The sequence below is a fragment of the Aquarana catesbeiana genome, linkage group LG10 (genome assembly GCF_042186555.1).
Source record: "Aquarana catesbeiana isolate 2022-GZ linkage group LG10, ASM4218655v1, whole genome shotgun sequence".
Lineage (NCBI taxonomy): Eukaryota > Metazoa > Chordata > Amphibia > Anura > Ranidae > Aquarana > Aquarana catesbeiana.
Window position 1 is genome coordinate 11,197,755 of NC_133333.1, and position 15,640 is coordinate 11,213,394.

Consider the following 15,640-nt stretch of genomic DNA (forward strand, 5'->3'; position numbering starts at 1 on the left):
TTATTCCCCCCACCGATACCAATGATGGGGCACTATTCCTTCCACTGACACCAATGATGTGGCACTATTCCTCTCATCGACACCAATGATGGGGCATTATTCCCCCCACCGATACCAATGATGGGGCACTATTCCCCCCACCGATACCAATGATGGGGCACTATTCCTCTCATCGACACCAATGATGGGGCATTATTCCCCCCACCGATACCAATGATGGGGCACTATTCCTCCCACCGACACCAATGATGGGGCACTATTCCTCCCACCGACACCTATGATAGAGCACCATTCCTCCCACTGATAACAATGATGGGGCACCATTCCTCCCACCAATGATGGGGCACCATTCCTCCCACCAATGATGGGGCACCATTCCTCCCACCAATGATGGGGCACCATTCCTCCCACCAATGATGGGGCACCATTTCTCCCACTGACACCAACGATGGGGCACTTCTTCTCCAACTGACCTCCAACCGTGATGCCATGTTATTCTCACCGATTCTGGGCCCGGGACCATTTTCTACCCCCCGCTAGCCACCATCTGGCCCCCACCTAAAGTCTGAAAAGACAGTTAACTGGCCCTTTGTTTGGAGACCCGCTCATTAGGGTGCACCCCCAAAGCTCAAACACACACAAATAAATGTACACAAACATTTTAAAATGTATTAAAACAGAGACAGTGTCAGCAGGACAGAGAATGGTGTCAGTAGTTTATTTTTACAATTTTTTTTTTTTTATTCACAATAATATTTTGTTTTTTACTATTTAATTTTTTTTTTTTTTTTTTTTTTTTTAGGAGCCCACTGGGGAACTTTGGTGAAACTCTAAACAAACAGACCCCCCGATGTCTCACATTTGACCCAACACATTCTTGATAGGAATATAGAGAAGAAGCAGGTGAGAGGAGAATTTCAGCTTTCCGGGACAGGAAGTGAAGAGAAATCTCCCGACACTGAACACAGGAAATACTTCAAAGTGTGAAGCTGGCCATAGATGGAGTGATTTTCTTTCCTGCGACCACCTCGACCCCCCCCCCCCCATCAACACAGTGTTCTCCCAGTGACTACTGCTAGCAGCTATGATAGCTGCTAGAAATAAATCGCATGTAAAATCCGACAGGCTGGTTGCACCCAAGTTGATCAATCAATGGACTTGGGTACGATCAGCCTGCCCATAATACATGGTTCTAATCTTGGCCGGTCCCTGCTGAACCTGCTGAGATTCGAACCTTCTATGGCCGGCTTTAGTGGACCTGCCTATACAGATAAGGGGTACCTGTATATAAAAAAAAAAATTCACCTTGTGAAGCCTGGCCAAAAAAAAAAAAAAAAAAAAACTCCGTCTCAACAACAAGGCAGGACAGGACGATGCCTTCTATGGGAGGTTGTTTTTTTTTTTTTGGCAACAATATTATTATTTTTAGTATGAATAAAGAAAAATAAATAAATAAAAGAATCGACTGTAATTATACTTTAGGCTCTTTTCACATTGTGAGACGGCAAATTCGTGCGACTTGCATTGCGACTTTACAAGAGCCACTTTGATCCGACTTTACATTCTCTGGACCAAAGTCGCATCAAAAGTCGGACCAAAAATAGGGCAGGAACCTTTTCTGAAGTCGCAGCGACTTCAGTAGGAACGGCTCTCATAGACATGCGCTGAATTTCACACGTCCTGCGACTTGGGATCCAACTTCACACTTGTGTGATTTGTCATGCGACTTTGAATGCCCAAGGTCGCATGACAAGTTGCACCCCATTTTTTCCCCCCAATGAGTATCGTTCATATCTGTGCGACTTAAAGCCACAGCGACTTTAACGTAGGTCCTGCATTACTTTTAGTCTGACTCTCTTATATAAAATACAAACCAAACATTTAAATATTAAAAAAAATGAAAATCATTTTAAATTGAATTAATTTACTTTATAAGTAATTCAAATTTGGTTATTCTTGTTAGTTCTGGATATACAGTGAGAATGGTTTTGGATTTCTATCATTTTTAGATGAAAAAATTGAGTTAAATAATTTAATAAAAATAATTTTAAATATTTAAATTTTCATATTAAAATGATATAAATACAAACCGTTCTCACTGTATATCCAGAACAAAAATAAAACTAGTTTTAATTCTTTTTAAATTAAATAATTCAATTACAATTATTTTTCATTTTTTTTAATATTTAAAAATAATTTAAATTAGTTTATTTTTGTTAGTTCTGGTTATACAGTGAGAATGTTTTGTATTTATATCATTTTAATATAAACATTTAAATATATGATCCATGTTTTCTGGTGGTTCTTATGTATACTTCCGAATTGTTTTTTTATTATGACTCAAGATTATACTTGTGACATCTACTCCTTTCTGTATCTTGTCACACTAAATGTATATTTTATATACTTTAATAAAAAAAATATATATTAAAATCATTTTAATTGAATTATTTATTTTAAAAATATATATAAAAAAAATGTGTTTATTTTTGTTAGATCTGGATATAAAAGTGTTTTTTTAATTTTTTTTTTTTTGTGGTCTGTGTTCAAGTTGGGGAGATGGTCTCCAGGACAGAATACATAAAAAGGAGATGAGAGGATATCTATCCAAAACATTCAGGAAGCCGATAGACCCCATAGGAAGATTTTCCCTCTCTTTCTGGTGACAACTTTAATTTTTTTGGGATTTGCCTCCAATCTCCGTCTCAGTGATAATGGTCACCAGAACAGGCGGCGTAAATTTTCCCGAAGCACACACCTATAACAACTAAAAACCTGAACCGTGTGTATTGGAGGTTCTGGGTTGGACTTCTTGGTTGACAGAAAAAAAGTCAACTGGATTCATATGGGGTGCCGTGGCTCTCAACAAAAACAGGGTAGTCCTTAACTAGGGGACCCAAAGATTAAAATCCACCTGTGAAAAGAGATCCCCAGACCAAATGATCTGAGTCCAAAACCTTTTAATACTAGTGTCTGTGCATAACTTAAAACGGCCGACGCGTTTCGTAATCTCAAAACACTCTCCCTTTACCCCCCTCACCCCCACAATCACCGGCCAGGGTTGAGGGGAAGAGGCCCTTGTCCCTCATCAACAGCTCTTTACACATAATGCAACGCATTTACTTTTAAATTTTTTTTGTGTAAGCGTTTCTTTAATAAAGAACTGAAAACAGTCTAATTAAACAAATTATTGAGTCTTATAAAACGGCAAAATTCGGAAAGATGTGCAAAAACTGGGCAACTGGGGAATCCAACCGCTGCTGCAGAACTTCAAGTCCCAGCAAACAAAAAAAAAGGAGCCCCTTATACAGAATGTCATTTTGTGAAATTTTTGCGTTTGGCGCCTTAAAAGTCCCATTTTGTCTCTTAAAGATTTTTTTATTATTTTGAATGAACAGTTGTCTGGACCTGCCCACCAAAACCATAGACAGCCAATTAAAACAGAGAATCCCAGGCCATGCTGTGCCAAAGTCAACGTAAAACCTGCTGAGTTTCCTCTACAGCGCCATCAAGTGGCTGGTGTGCAAGTAAAAAAAAAAAAAAAAAAAAAAAAAAAAAATTCTTCTGTGCTCCCGTAGTAGTTGTGTCAGTTTACAAATTTTCTGCTATAGGCAGTATTCTCGATCGTTTCTTCCCTCCCCAGAAAAAAAAAAAAATGTAAAAGACGTATCATCTCCTGCCTCCTGAAGTCCTCTGCAACGCCGTCACAGCTAGGGTCCAACGATCGCGCCACTGTTGTAAGGTCAGACCTCCTCTCTGCTCCCAGGGCAGGCACATCTGGGCTGGCTGCTCCCACCTGTGAAGGGTCAAAAAAAAAAAAGGGTCAGATGAAAAAAAAAAAAAAAACCACGGAATGACGCCCCACAGCAAGGGGACTCAAACTGGCGGAGGCCCTCCAGCTGTTTTGCCCAACTTCAAGTCCCATGAGAGCATTGCAAGGCTGACAGTTACAAAGCCTGACTCCCTCAGGCAGAGACATGATGGGGCTTGGAGTTTAGGCAAAACAGCTGGAGGGCCGCCAGCTTGAGACCCTCTGCTACAGCAACCTTCCTCAACCAGGGTTCCTCCAGGAGGTTGCTGGGGGGGGGTACCTTAAACAGTCCCAGATTAATCAGAGCCAGCAAAATGATATCAGTGGAGCCTCTGCTTTCAAGAGCGCACCGATCCCGTGATCTTACTTCTCAAGATCCGAGCAACTTGCAGCAAAAATGGATACCCTCCGTTTATTTGAATCTGCATGAGCAAGTGTACCCTCAACTCAACCCCCCCCACCTGCAAAGTGGTTAACCCCCCGATCTATTGTGCACATGTAAAAGTAAACAGGAGAGGGTGCCACCTTTTAAGTGAAGACGATTTATTAAAAACATAAAAAAAAAAAAAAGACAAAATTTTCACTCACTGCATGAAAGAACAAAGTCAGCATATCATCTACCTTCTATGGAGTGGCCATGGTGTGCAGAGATTGGCAGGGAAGCAGCTGGTAAATGTAGAGCTGCACTGGGAAGTTGCTGGTGTGTGGCAGCCGAAGCGAATTCCCGAAACCTTCAGAGGGTGCCTGGGTTCAAGCCTGGCTATACACCATTTGCCACACACCAGCAGCTTCCCAGTGCAGCTCTAACAGCACGTGAGTAGGGAGCCAATAAGCGGCCTTCCTGATGGGGTGGTCTGCGTTGATAATCAGTGCATCAGTGCAGCACCATCACAACGCCCACCATTGACCGTCAGTGCCGCCTCATCAGCGCCCGTCAGTGCAGCCTCATTAGCGCACATTGGTGCAGCCTCAATAGTGACGATTATCAGCGCACATCAGTGCCCATCCTTGCAGCCTCATCAGCGCCACCTCATCAGTGCACATCGGTGCAGCTTCATCAGTGCCTGTCGGTGCCGCCTCATCAGCGCACATCAGTGCCAGTAAGTCGAGCATCATCAGCGCACATCAGTGCCGCCTCATCAGCGCACATCAGTGCCGCCTCATTAGTGCCGCTTATTAGCGCACATCAGTGCCGCCTCATTAGTGCCGCTTATCAGCGCACATCAGTGCCCATCTGTGCAGACCTCATCAGCGCACATCAGTGCAGACCTCATCAGCGCACATCAGTGCAGCCTCATCAGCGCACATCAGTGCAGCCTCATCAGCGCACATCAGTGCAGACCTCATCAGCGCACATCAGTGCAGACCTCATCAGCGCACATCAGTGCAGACCTCATCAGCGCACATCAGTGCAGACCTCATCAGCGCACATCAGTGCAGACCTCATCAGCGCACATCAGTGCCCGTCAGTGCAGCCTCATTAGCGCACATTGGTGCAGCCTCAATAGTGATGATTATCAGCGCACATCAGTGCCCATCCTTGCAGCCTCATCAGCGCCACCTCATCAGTGCAGCCTCATCAGCGCACATCGGTGCAGCTTCATCAGTGCCTGTCGGTGCCGCCTCATCAGCGCACATCAGTGCCAGTAAGTCGAGCATCATCAGAGCACATCAGTGCCGCCTCATTAGTGCTGCTTATTTGCGCACATCAGTGCCGCCTCATTAGTGCCGCTTATTTGCGCACATCAGTGCCGCCTCATTAGTGCCGCTTATCAGTGCACATCAGTGCCCATCTGTGCAGCCTCATTAGCGCACATCAGTGCAGACCTCATCAGCGCACATCAGTGCAGCCTCATCAGTGCACATCAGTGCAGACCTCATCAGCGTACATCAGTGCAGCCTCATCAGCGCACATCAGTGCAGCCTCATCAGCGCACATCAGTGCAGACCTCATCAGCGCACATCAGTGCCTGTCAGTGCCACTTCAACAGTGCCCGTCAGTGCAGCCTCATCAGCACCCATAAGCGAAAGGAGAAAAATTACTTATTTATCACATTTTATAAAACGAAGAAAAACCTTTTTTTCTTCCCCCCCCAAATTTTCAGTCTTCTTTAATTTGTTTAACAAAAAATAAAACCCCCCAGTGGTGATTAAATACCTACAAATGAAAGCTCTCTTTTTAAAAAAAAAAAATAAATAATGTTAAAAACTTCATATGGGTCCAGTGTTGCACGACCGCGCAATTGTCGTTTAAAACGTGACAGCGCTGTAAAAACTGAACATTGGCCTGGGCAGGAAGAGGGTAAATGTGCCCAGTCCGTACCAAAGTGGTAAAAAAAAAAAAACAAAAAAAAGTCTGCATTTAGAAGGTGGCGCCCTCTCCTGTTTACTTTTATATGTACATTAGGTTACTCAATACGGTTTTTTTTTTTTTTTTTTTTAGGAGCAACAACTGTCTCCAGTACCTTTTCAATGGACTTTCAGTAAGACTTTAAACCTTTCCGTATCCCTACTTATAAGTCAAAAGAAAAAAAGCAAATTGTCTAATATTGCGCCATAGTTTCACATTACCTTTCCATTGTGAACATGGACTACACAGTCATTTCCATTTTTATTTTTTTTGTAAATTCTTTTTTTATTGGATTTCAAAAGGTATATTTATACAAAACAAAACGATTATTGGGCATACCCAGGAGTAATGTGCAATTTTTGCCCTTTTAAATTTCTTATTTTAGAGGATTATTTTGCTTACCAAATTTATTGCAACCAGAAAAACAAACAAACAAAAAAAAAAATCAAAAAACAAAAAAAACAAACAAAAAAAAAATTAAAAAAAAAAAAAAAAAGTCACAGGACCTTAATTTCCAATATTCTAATTTTTCCCATTCTTAAACTGGATTCTCCCCCCCCCCCGACCCTTAGGATTCGCCCCTTACCCTTGTACAGGTGACCCGCTCTGTGTTTGCACCTACCAGTCCTTGATGGTGTCCTGAGCCTCCGCCCCGTATTCCTGGCTCTTCTCACATTGCTCGATCAATCGCTGCAGCTTTGGAACCAGCTCATCGGTCTGCTGGGCATAGTGGGCCGATAACAGCTTCAGCAGGGCTGGGGGGGGGGCGAGAAAGGTGAACCACAGAACAGTAGAAGAGAGAAATGTTTAATAGGGGTCCCAAATCATACATTATAATTGTTATACAGGATTTATACAGTGCCTGGAAAAAGTATTCACACCCTTTGAAATTTCCCACATTTTGTCACGTTATAACCAAAAAATGGAAATATATTTTATGTGATAGACCAACAAACACAAAGTGGCACATAATTGTGAAGTGGAAGGAAAATGATTTTCAACATTTTATACAAATAAATATGTGAAAAGTGTGGAGTACATTTGTATTCAGCCCCCTTTACTCTGATACCCCTAACTAAAATCTAGTGGAACCAATTGCCTTCAGAAGTCATCTGATTAGTAAATAGAGTCCACCTGTGTGTAATTGAATCTCAGTAAAAATAGAGCTGTTCTGCGAAGCCCTCAGAGGTTTTTTAGAGAACCTTAGTGAACAAACAGCATCATGAAGGCCAAGGAACACACCAGACAGGTCAGGGATAAAGTTGTGGAGAAGTATAAAGCAGAGTTAGGTTATAAAGGATTATCCCAAGCTTTGAACATCTCACGGAGCTCTGTTCAATCCATCATCGGAAAATGGAAAGAGTATGGCACAACTGCAAACCTACCAAGACATGGCCGTCCACCTAAACTGACCGGCCGGGCAAGGAGAGCATTCATCAGAGAAGAGCCAAGAGGTCCATGGTAACTCTGGAGGAGCTGCAGAGATCCACAGCTCAGGTGGGAGAATCTGTCCACAGGACAACTATTAGTCGTGTTCTCCACAAATCTGCCCTTTATGGAAGAGTGACAAGAAGAAAGACATTGGTGAAAGAAAGTCATAAGAAGTCCTGTTTGTAGTTTGTGAGAAGCCATGTGGAGGACACAGCAAACATGTGGAAGAAGGTGATCTGGTCACATGAGATCAACATTCAACCTTTTGGCTTAAAAGCAAAACTCTATGTGTGGGGAAACTAACACTGCACATCACCCTGAACACACCATCCCCACTGTGAAACATGGTGGTGGCAGCATCATGTTGTGGGGATGGTTTTCTTCAGCAGGGACAGGGAAGCTGGTCAGAGTTGATGGGAAGATGGATGGAGACAAATACAGGACAATCTTAGAAGAAAACCTGTTAGAGTCTGCAAAAGACTTGAGACTGGGGCGGAGGTTCACCTTCCAGCAGGACAACGACCCGAAACATCCAGCCAGAGCTACAATGGAATGGTTTAGATCAAAGCATATTCATGTGTTAGAATGGCCCAGTCACAGTCCAGACCTAAATCACATTGAGAATCTGTGACAAGACTTGAAAATTGCTGTTCACAGACGCTCTCCATCCAATCTGACAGAGCTTCAGATATTCTGCAAAGAAGAAGAATGGGCAAAAATGTCCTCTCTAGATGTGCAAAGCTGGTAGAGACATCCCCAAAAAGACTTGCAGCTGTAATTGCAGAGAAAGGGGGTTCTACAAAGTATTGACTCCGGGGGGCGCCATACAAATGTCCCCCCACACTTTTCACATATTTATTTGTAAAAAATTCTGAAAACCATTTATCATTTTCCTCCCACTTCACAATTATGTGCCACTTTGTGTTGGTCGATCACATAAAATCCCAATAAAATACATTTACGTTTTTGGTTGTAACATGACAGAATGTGAACAATGTCAAGGGGTATGAATACTTTTTCAAGGCACTGTGTGTGTGTATAGATCTTCTTGGAACTGTTCTAGTAAACGCTATCAGAACATAAATGCACAGAGTTGTCTGACTTATTACTTTAAGGTGGTACAAAGATGTCTGAACCCAGAGGGAGGAGGGAGAAGGAAAAAAAAAAAAAAGAAGAAGAGGAGGGAGGAGGAAAAAAGAAGAAGAGGAGGGAGGAGGAAAAAAGAAGAAGAGGAGGGAGGAGGAAAAAAAAAAAAAAAAAAGGAAAAAGGAGGAGGGAGAAAGAAAAAGAGGAGGGAGAAGTGAGGAGAGAGGAGGGAGGAGGGAGAAGGGAGGAGTGACGGGGGAGAAGTGAGGAGAGAGGAGGGAGAAGGGAGGAGTGACGAGGGAGGAGGGAGAAGGGTTAAGGGAGGAGGGAGAAGGGAGAAGTGATGAGGGAGGAGGGAGAAGGGAGGAGGGAGGAGGGAGAAGGGAGGAGTGACGAGGGAGGAGGGAGAAGGGTTAAGGGAGGAGGGAGAAGGGAGAAGTGATGAGGGAGGAGGGAGAAGGGAGGAGGGAGGAGGGAGAAGGGAGAAGGGAGGAGTGACGAGGGAGGAGGGAGAAGGGTTAAGGGAGGAGGGAGAAGTGATGAGGGAGGAGTGACGAGGGAGGAGGGAGAAGGGTTAAGGGAGGAGGGAGAAGGGAGAAGTGATGAGGGAGGAGGGAGAAGGGAGGAGGGAGGAGGGAGGAGGGAGAAGGGAGGAGGGAGGAGGGAGAAGTGAGGAGGGAGAAGTGAGGAGGGAGGAGTGACGAGGGAGGAGGGAGAAGGGAGGAGGGAGAAGGGAGGAGGGAGGAGGGAGGAGGGAGAAGGGAGGAGGGAGAAGGGAGGAGGGAGGAGGGAGGAGGGAGGAGGGAGGAGGGAGGAGGGAGGAGTGACGAGGGAGGAGGGAGGATGTCAGGGGGGTTGTAATGTTCATCAGGTCATGGTGGTGTAGATGAGCAGGTAAATCCAAGCAGTTCCTTAGGGGGCCGTGCTACATATAAATAAATAAAAAAAGGAGAAGAGGGACGAGGGAGAAGGAGGTAGGGGGAAACGTAAGGAGGAGGAGAAAGGAGGAGTCGGGAAAAGGAAGGAAGGAGGAGGAAAGAAGAAGAGAGAACGGAGAAGAGAGGAGGGAAAAAGGGAGAAAGAGAAAAGAGGGGGGGAGGAGGGAGGAAGAGAAAAGAGGGGGGGAGGAGGAGGGAGGAAGAGAAAAGAGGGGGGGAGGAGGGAGGAAGAGAAAAGAGGGGGGGAGGAGGAGGGAGGAAGGGAGGGAGGAAGGGAGGAGGGGAGGGAGGGAGGAGGGAGGGAGGAGGGAGGGGGAAGGGAGGAGGGAGGGGGAAGGGAGGAGGGAGGAAGGGAGGGAGGAAGGAAGGGAGGGAGGAAGGAAGGAAGGGAGGGAGGAAGGAAGGAAGGAAGGAAGGGAGGAGGGAAGGAAGGAAGGAAGGAAGGGAGGAGGGAGGAAGGGAGGAGGGAGGAGGGAGGAAGGGAGGGGGAAGGGAGGAGGGAGGAGGGAGGAGGGAGGAGGGAGGGAGGGAGGGAGGGAGGGAGGGAGGGAGGGAGGAGGGAAAAGAGCCGGGAGGAAGAAGAAGAACTCCGCTGACCGTCAGTGTCTGGGCTCTGGCTCTTCCGTAGCTGATTCTGAATTTTGCTCACGGCTTGATTGCGGCTGTTTGACTGACAACGCAGGAAAAGTAGCTGCTTCTTCATTTCTGCCACATGACTGAGGATGGTCTCCGGAGCCTGGGAGATCAAAGGGAGACGATCAGCTTGGTGAAAGAACAAAATGGCCGCCCTTGTGTCAGTAATTTTCAATGCTAATGATCGTCTCTCAGAGGCCAAGATTCATTGATTCACCATTTACGTGGCAGCCATGTCCACACATTTCAGAGAGAGACAAGCGATTCCCTTTTTTATTTTAATTTAAATCATCTCTGACTTCTGGACATTCCCTCTACAAATCGATCTCAATAAGACACTCGTGGCTTCCCGAAGCTGTACACATAATATATGTGGCTGCACAGAGGAGGGCCTTATTCTACGCTGCCACATGTGTACTTTTTGGTGCTAAAAGCGCGCTCAATTAGACACCTCCAGCACTGCGACAGCGCAGTCACCGATAGCTTCCAGTTGAAGAAAGTGGAAAAATAGGGCGGGACCCAAAGGGGTTTTCTCACTTAAAGTGCCGATGTAAGTAATCTGGTTTCCGGGTGAGCGGCTTGCCTTGTAGTGTGATGTAACAAAGATTGAAATGCCACACTACCACTAAGAGGCCCAGATGCAACTTTAGTACGATAGAAGTCGGGGGGGGGGGGGGATTGATGTGGTCGGTTGGGGACAATCGAAATTGTAGCCAACGCATTTCGAGAGTGCCCCCTTCATCAGGGTTAGCGAAAAAAAAAAAAAAAAAGACCTACGGGCATCTCTATATCATTCCCAATAGCCCCTCTTCTGGATGGATCATATTCCAAAACCAAATCGTTTTTATTATAATTGTATTATTTTTATTACTAGTTTTCAGCTGGTAGGACGGGTTATTGATCACCTGATCGTGGTGATGGCTGATCACAGGCTCGGGCAGCCCAGGAAACGCCTCCAACGTCATGATCTCTTCAAAAAGGGACCAATGGGAAGGCGTTAAACTAATATGATAAAACTGACTGTTGTGCTACCGAGAACACACTACTTACTGTTTAGGAACCCGGGTCCCTGCAGTGACTTACCTTATATAAAGGCAGGCCGATACTAGTGTAGATCCCTTTGTAGACATTATAGTACGGACAGAGGGGGTTCGTCAGACGGTTGATGGAGAGGTCCAGAGCCGGGATTTCATTTACACTAAAAAGTAACAATGAGAGGATAGCAATCAGATTAAGGAGAATGCCAAATAATAAGAGAAGAAAAAAAAAAAATAAAGAAGAAGGAGGAGGAGGAGCAAAAGAAGGAGGAGCAAAAGGAGGAGGAGCAAAAAAAGGAGGAGGAGGAAGAGGAAGAAGAGGAAGAGGAGGAGGAGGAGGAGGAGGAGGAGGAGGAGGAGGAGGAGGAGGAGGAGGAGGGAAAAGAAGGAGGAAGGAAAAGAAGAAGAAGGAGAAAGGAAGGAGAAAGGAAAAAAGGAGGAAGGAAAAGAAGAAGGAGAAGAAGAAGAAGAAGAAGAAGAAGAAGAAGAAGAAGAAGAAGAAGAAGAAGAAGGAGAAGGAGAAGGAGAAGGAGAAGGAGAAGGAGAAGAAGAAGAAGAAGAAGAAGAAGAAGAAGAAGAAGAAGAAGAAGAAGAAGAAGAAGAAGAAGAAGAAGAAGAAGAAAGGAGGAGGAAGGAAAAGAAAAAAGAAAAAAGAAAGAAGAAAGGGAAGAAGGAAGGAAGGAAAGAAGGAAAGAACAGCCCCCCCCCCAAAAAAAAGCAAAAAAACAAACAACCACACACACAGCCCCGCCCCCCCCCTCCCCAAAAAAAAGAAAAAAAAACACCCCACCAAGAACCCAGAAAGCAACATTATTCAAAAAGTGTTTTTTTTTTTTTTTTTTTGGGGGGGGGGGGGGGAAGCCCCTTATGTGGTTCTCAGCTTGGCCTGAAGGGTCCCCCACCCCCTGAAGAATGACCCCCTGCCCACTGCCTCTTGGGATACTTAAACCACAGATCCCCGGAGGCTTTGAGGCTGTACGGACCCCGCTGAGCATTATCAGGCCGGCCTCCAGGTGACATCACAAAGAAAGCGGTGGCATGGGACCTGGGGTGTGGCGGCTTTTGGCAGATCACAGCAGGACATCGCTGGATTTGCTGGGCAAGAGGGTATATGCCGATCCATCTAAACCCGCCATACCAGTTGAGAAGGCAGCGTAATAGGGGACGGGTGGGAGATCTCAGGGGGTGAGGTGGGGACATTCTATAACATGTTACACATGTATTTTAGGGTGCACATGCTCTAAAAAGGTGAACTTATCCTTTAAAGTAGTTAAAATTGTTGTAAACCTCAGACATGAAATATGAACAAAGCATATCCCTCTATAGTGTGTACTTGTCTCAATCCAGAGCACTAAGTGTCACGTCTGTCTGCTGCCTCCTTGCTCTGCTATCTGCACGAGTCACTTCTGACAAGTTTTCCTGACACCAAGAGAAAAAGAGTGACGGGGGTGGGGAGCTCCAGCACACAGCCTGCGATTGACAGCTTCAGCTCTGTTCCTGTGTGCTGGGGTAGCGTGTGTCCCTTCCCTCCAATCAGCTCTCACGCGGTCGGCGGGAAGGAGTTAAGTTGGGTCCCCCAAACCAAGGCAAACCCCAAATTTCCATGTCTGACCGGAGAAGCGCTCACCCGTCTGCGCAGAGTTTCTGAAGTGCCGGGAGGGAGATGGCGGAGAAATGTTTAACGTCCTTCATGATGGAATCCTTCAGGCGCTGAGACTCCTGGGAGACTTCCTGCGGCCGCAGTAGGAGCTTCTCCGTGACGAATTTCTGCACCTGTGAAGATAGGAGGAGGGTCAGCCATGAATAATGCCAAATGTTTATTACTCGGATCCACAACACCGCCAAATGTCAGTCGCTCATCGCCCAGGACCTCAGGGGGGACAACAACTCCCAGCATGCCCCGCCCAACCAAGCGGGGTCTCCAAGCTGCCAACCTGGAGGCTCTTACAGGTGCCGACGAGCCCTCAAAAAAAAAAGCTCCACTTCCATCAGCCGGGTACACAAGTCCGTGACGAGGTTTGTAAAATGTCCGCATGTGTTATTTTCAGCAGTGCCGAGTTGCGACAAAAGATGTTGCAGCTTGTAAAAAAAAAAAAAAAAAAAAAAATCAATTTTTTCCATTGGTGCACTGAAATGAAAATTTCCGGTGCCGAAACCGAAAATTCAGGCTGTACCAAGCCGAAAACAAAACTGAAAAACAGACATTTTGATAATGTGGCTGGCATTTTTACATTAAAGTCAATGGGACGCAATTTTGCATTGCAGTCAAGAGGGGGCGTTTTTTGCATCGAACTCAATGGGACACAGCATGCCATTATTTATTTATTTATTTCAGGTACTTATATATCGCCGTCAATTTACGCAGCGCTTTTACATATACATTGTTACATTCACATCAGTCCCTACCCCTCAAGGGGCTTACAATCTAAGGTCCCTAACTCACATTCATACATACTAGGGACAATTTAGACAGGATCCAATTAACCTACCAGCATGTCTTTGGAGTGTGGGAGGAAACCGGAGTACCCGGAGGAAACCCACACAGGCACAGGGAGAACATGCAAACTCCAAGCAGGTAGAGTCGTGGTTGGGATTCGAACCAGTGACCCTTCTTACTGCTAGGCGAGAGTGCTACCACTGCACCACTGTGCCGCCCTATTATCAGCACCTTTTCTTTTATCAACAAACCACCAATAATATATAACTATTTTCAGTGACCGATATAATCGGTGCATCCCTAATTTTTTCCTTGAAGGATCCAACAGAAAAACGAACAATCAGAAATCAAATTAAAAAAACAAACATAAAGAACAAAACAAAAAAGGGAAGGAAGTAGAAAAACAAATCAGAAAGAAAAAAAAAAAAAAAAAAGTAAAAATATAATTATTATATATAAAAAATTTTTTTTTAAATTTATATATATTTGATATACATTATTATAATATGTTATGTTATAATTTATTTACTTTTTTTTAATTTGATTTCTGATTAGAGAGAGAGAGAGAGAGAGAGAGAGAGAGAGAGAGCAAACAATGAGAAATCAAATATATTTTATATGAATTACTTTTTTCTTCTTTCTGATTTTTCTACTATATATATTTATCTATGTAAAAAAAAAAAAAAAAAAAAAAAAAAAAAAAAAAAAGGAGAACAAAGTCAAAATCAAAAAGAAAAAACAAACGAATGCAGCCACCACATCTAATGACTGTTAAAATGCAACATTTTCCAAGTTTGCTTTTTGGTTTAATACGACTTTAAACCTGCAAGTATAATCTATGGAAACATTAATATAATATATAACAAGTATTAAAAAAAAACAACTTACAGGTCAAAAATTCAAACCCCCTAAAATGCATAAGTGTTTAACCACTTGCCGACCAGCCGCCGCAGTTATACTGCGCCATGTTGGCGTGGCTGCTCAAAATCGCCGTCGGGCTTGTACACGGCAATCTGTGGGAGCCCGCGCCGATTGGCCAGCGGGGGGAGCCAGAGGGTCCGGCGGACTTTATGTCCGCGATCTTCCCCACAGAGACAGAACGGAGGACTGCCATAGTAAACAAGGCAGATCTCCGTTCTGTCGGGGGGATGGCACTGAGATCCTGTCTTTCTGCTATGCAGGAACACGGATCTGTGTGTTGTCCCAGGCAGCCCATCCATCCCCCCCCCCGCCCATACAGTTAGTAAACACACCGAGGGAACACGTTTAACCCCTTGATTGCCCCCGTCAACCCCTTCCCTGCCACTGTCATTAGTACAGTGACAGTGCATATTTTTATCACTGATATGTCACCGGATCCCCAAAAAAGTGTCAAAAACATCAGTTAGGTGTCTGATCTGTCTGCTGCAATGTCACAGTCCCGCTAAAAATCGCAGATCACTGCCATTACTAGTAAACATTTATATATATATATATATATATATATATATATATATCTATATATATATATATATATATATATATATATATATATATAATGATGATGACGACAATAATAATATTATATATAAAAATTAAATATATAAATAATAAATAGAATTATATGAATAATTAATAATAAATATATAAAATTATTAACATATATATAAATTAAATAGAAAAATGCCATAAATCTATCCCCTATTTTGTAGACGTTATAACTTTTGCGCAAACCAATCAATATACACTTATTGGGGTTTTTGTTTTACCAAAAGTATGTAGCAGAATACATATTGACCTAAATTGATGAAGAAATTAGATTTACTTTTTTTTGCAGAAGAAAATTAAAAAAATAGTTTTTTTTTTTTCAAAATGATCGCTCTTTTTTTGTTTATAGCCCAAAACAAAGAAAACTCTATTTGTGGGGAAACAAAAAGG

At 44.0% G+C, this 15,640-nt stretch overlaps 1 protein-coding gene across 1 annotated transcript in view; it reads right to left on the reverse strand.

The window, feature by feature from the left end:
- Positions 1-716: 716 nt before the first annotated feature.
- HAUS5 (HAUS augmin like complex subunit 5) overlaps positions 717-15,640 on the reverse strand; it is a gene marked incomplete in the record, with an annotated part of 30,538 nt that continues 15,614 nt past the window's right edge. Inside the window, 5 exon segments of the mRNA XM_073601620.1 lie at positions 717-3,796; positions 6,784-6,916; positions 10,214-10,352; positions 11,333-11,447; positions 12,914-13,059. Of these exon segments, the coding sequence (XP_073457721.1) occupies positions 3,670-3,796; positions 6,784-6,916; positions 10,214-10,352; positions 11,333-11,447; positions 12,914-13,059 (660 nt within the window).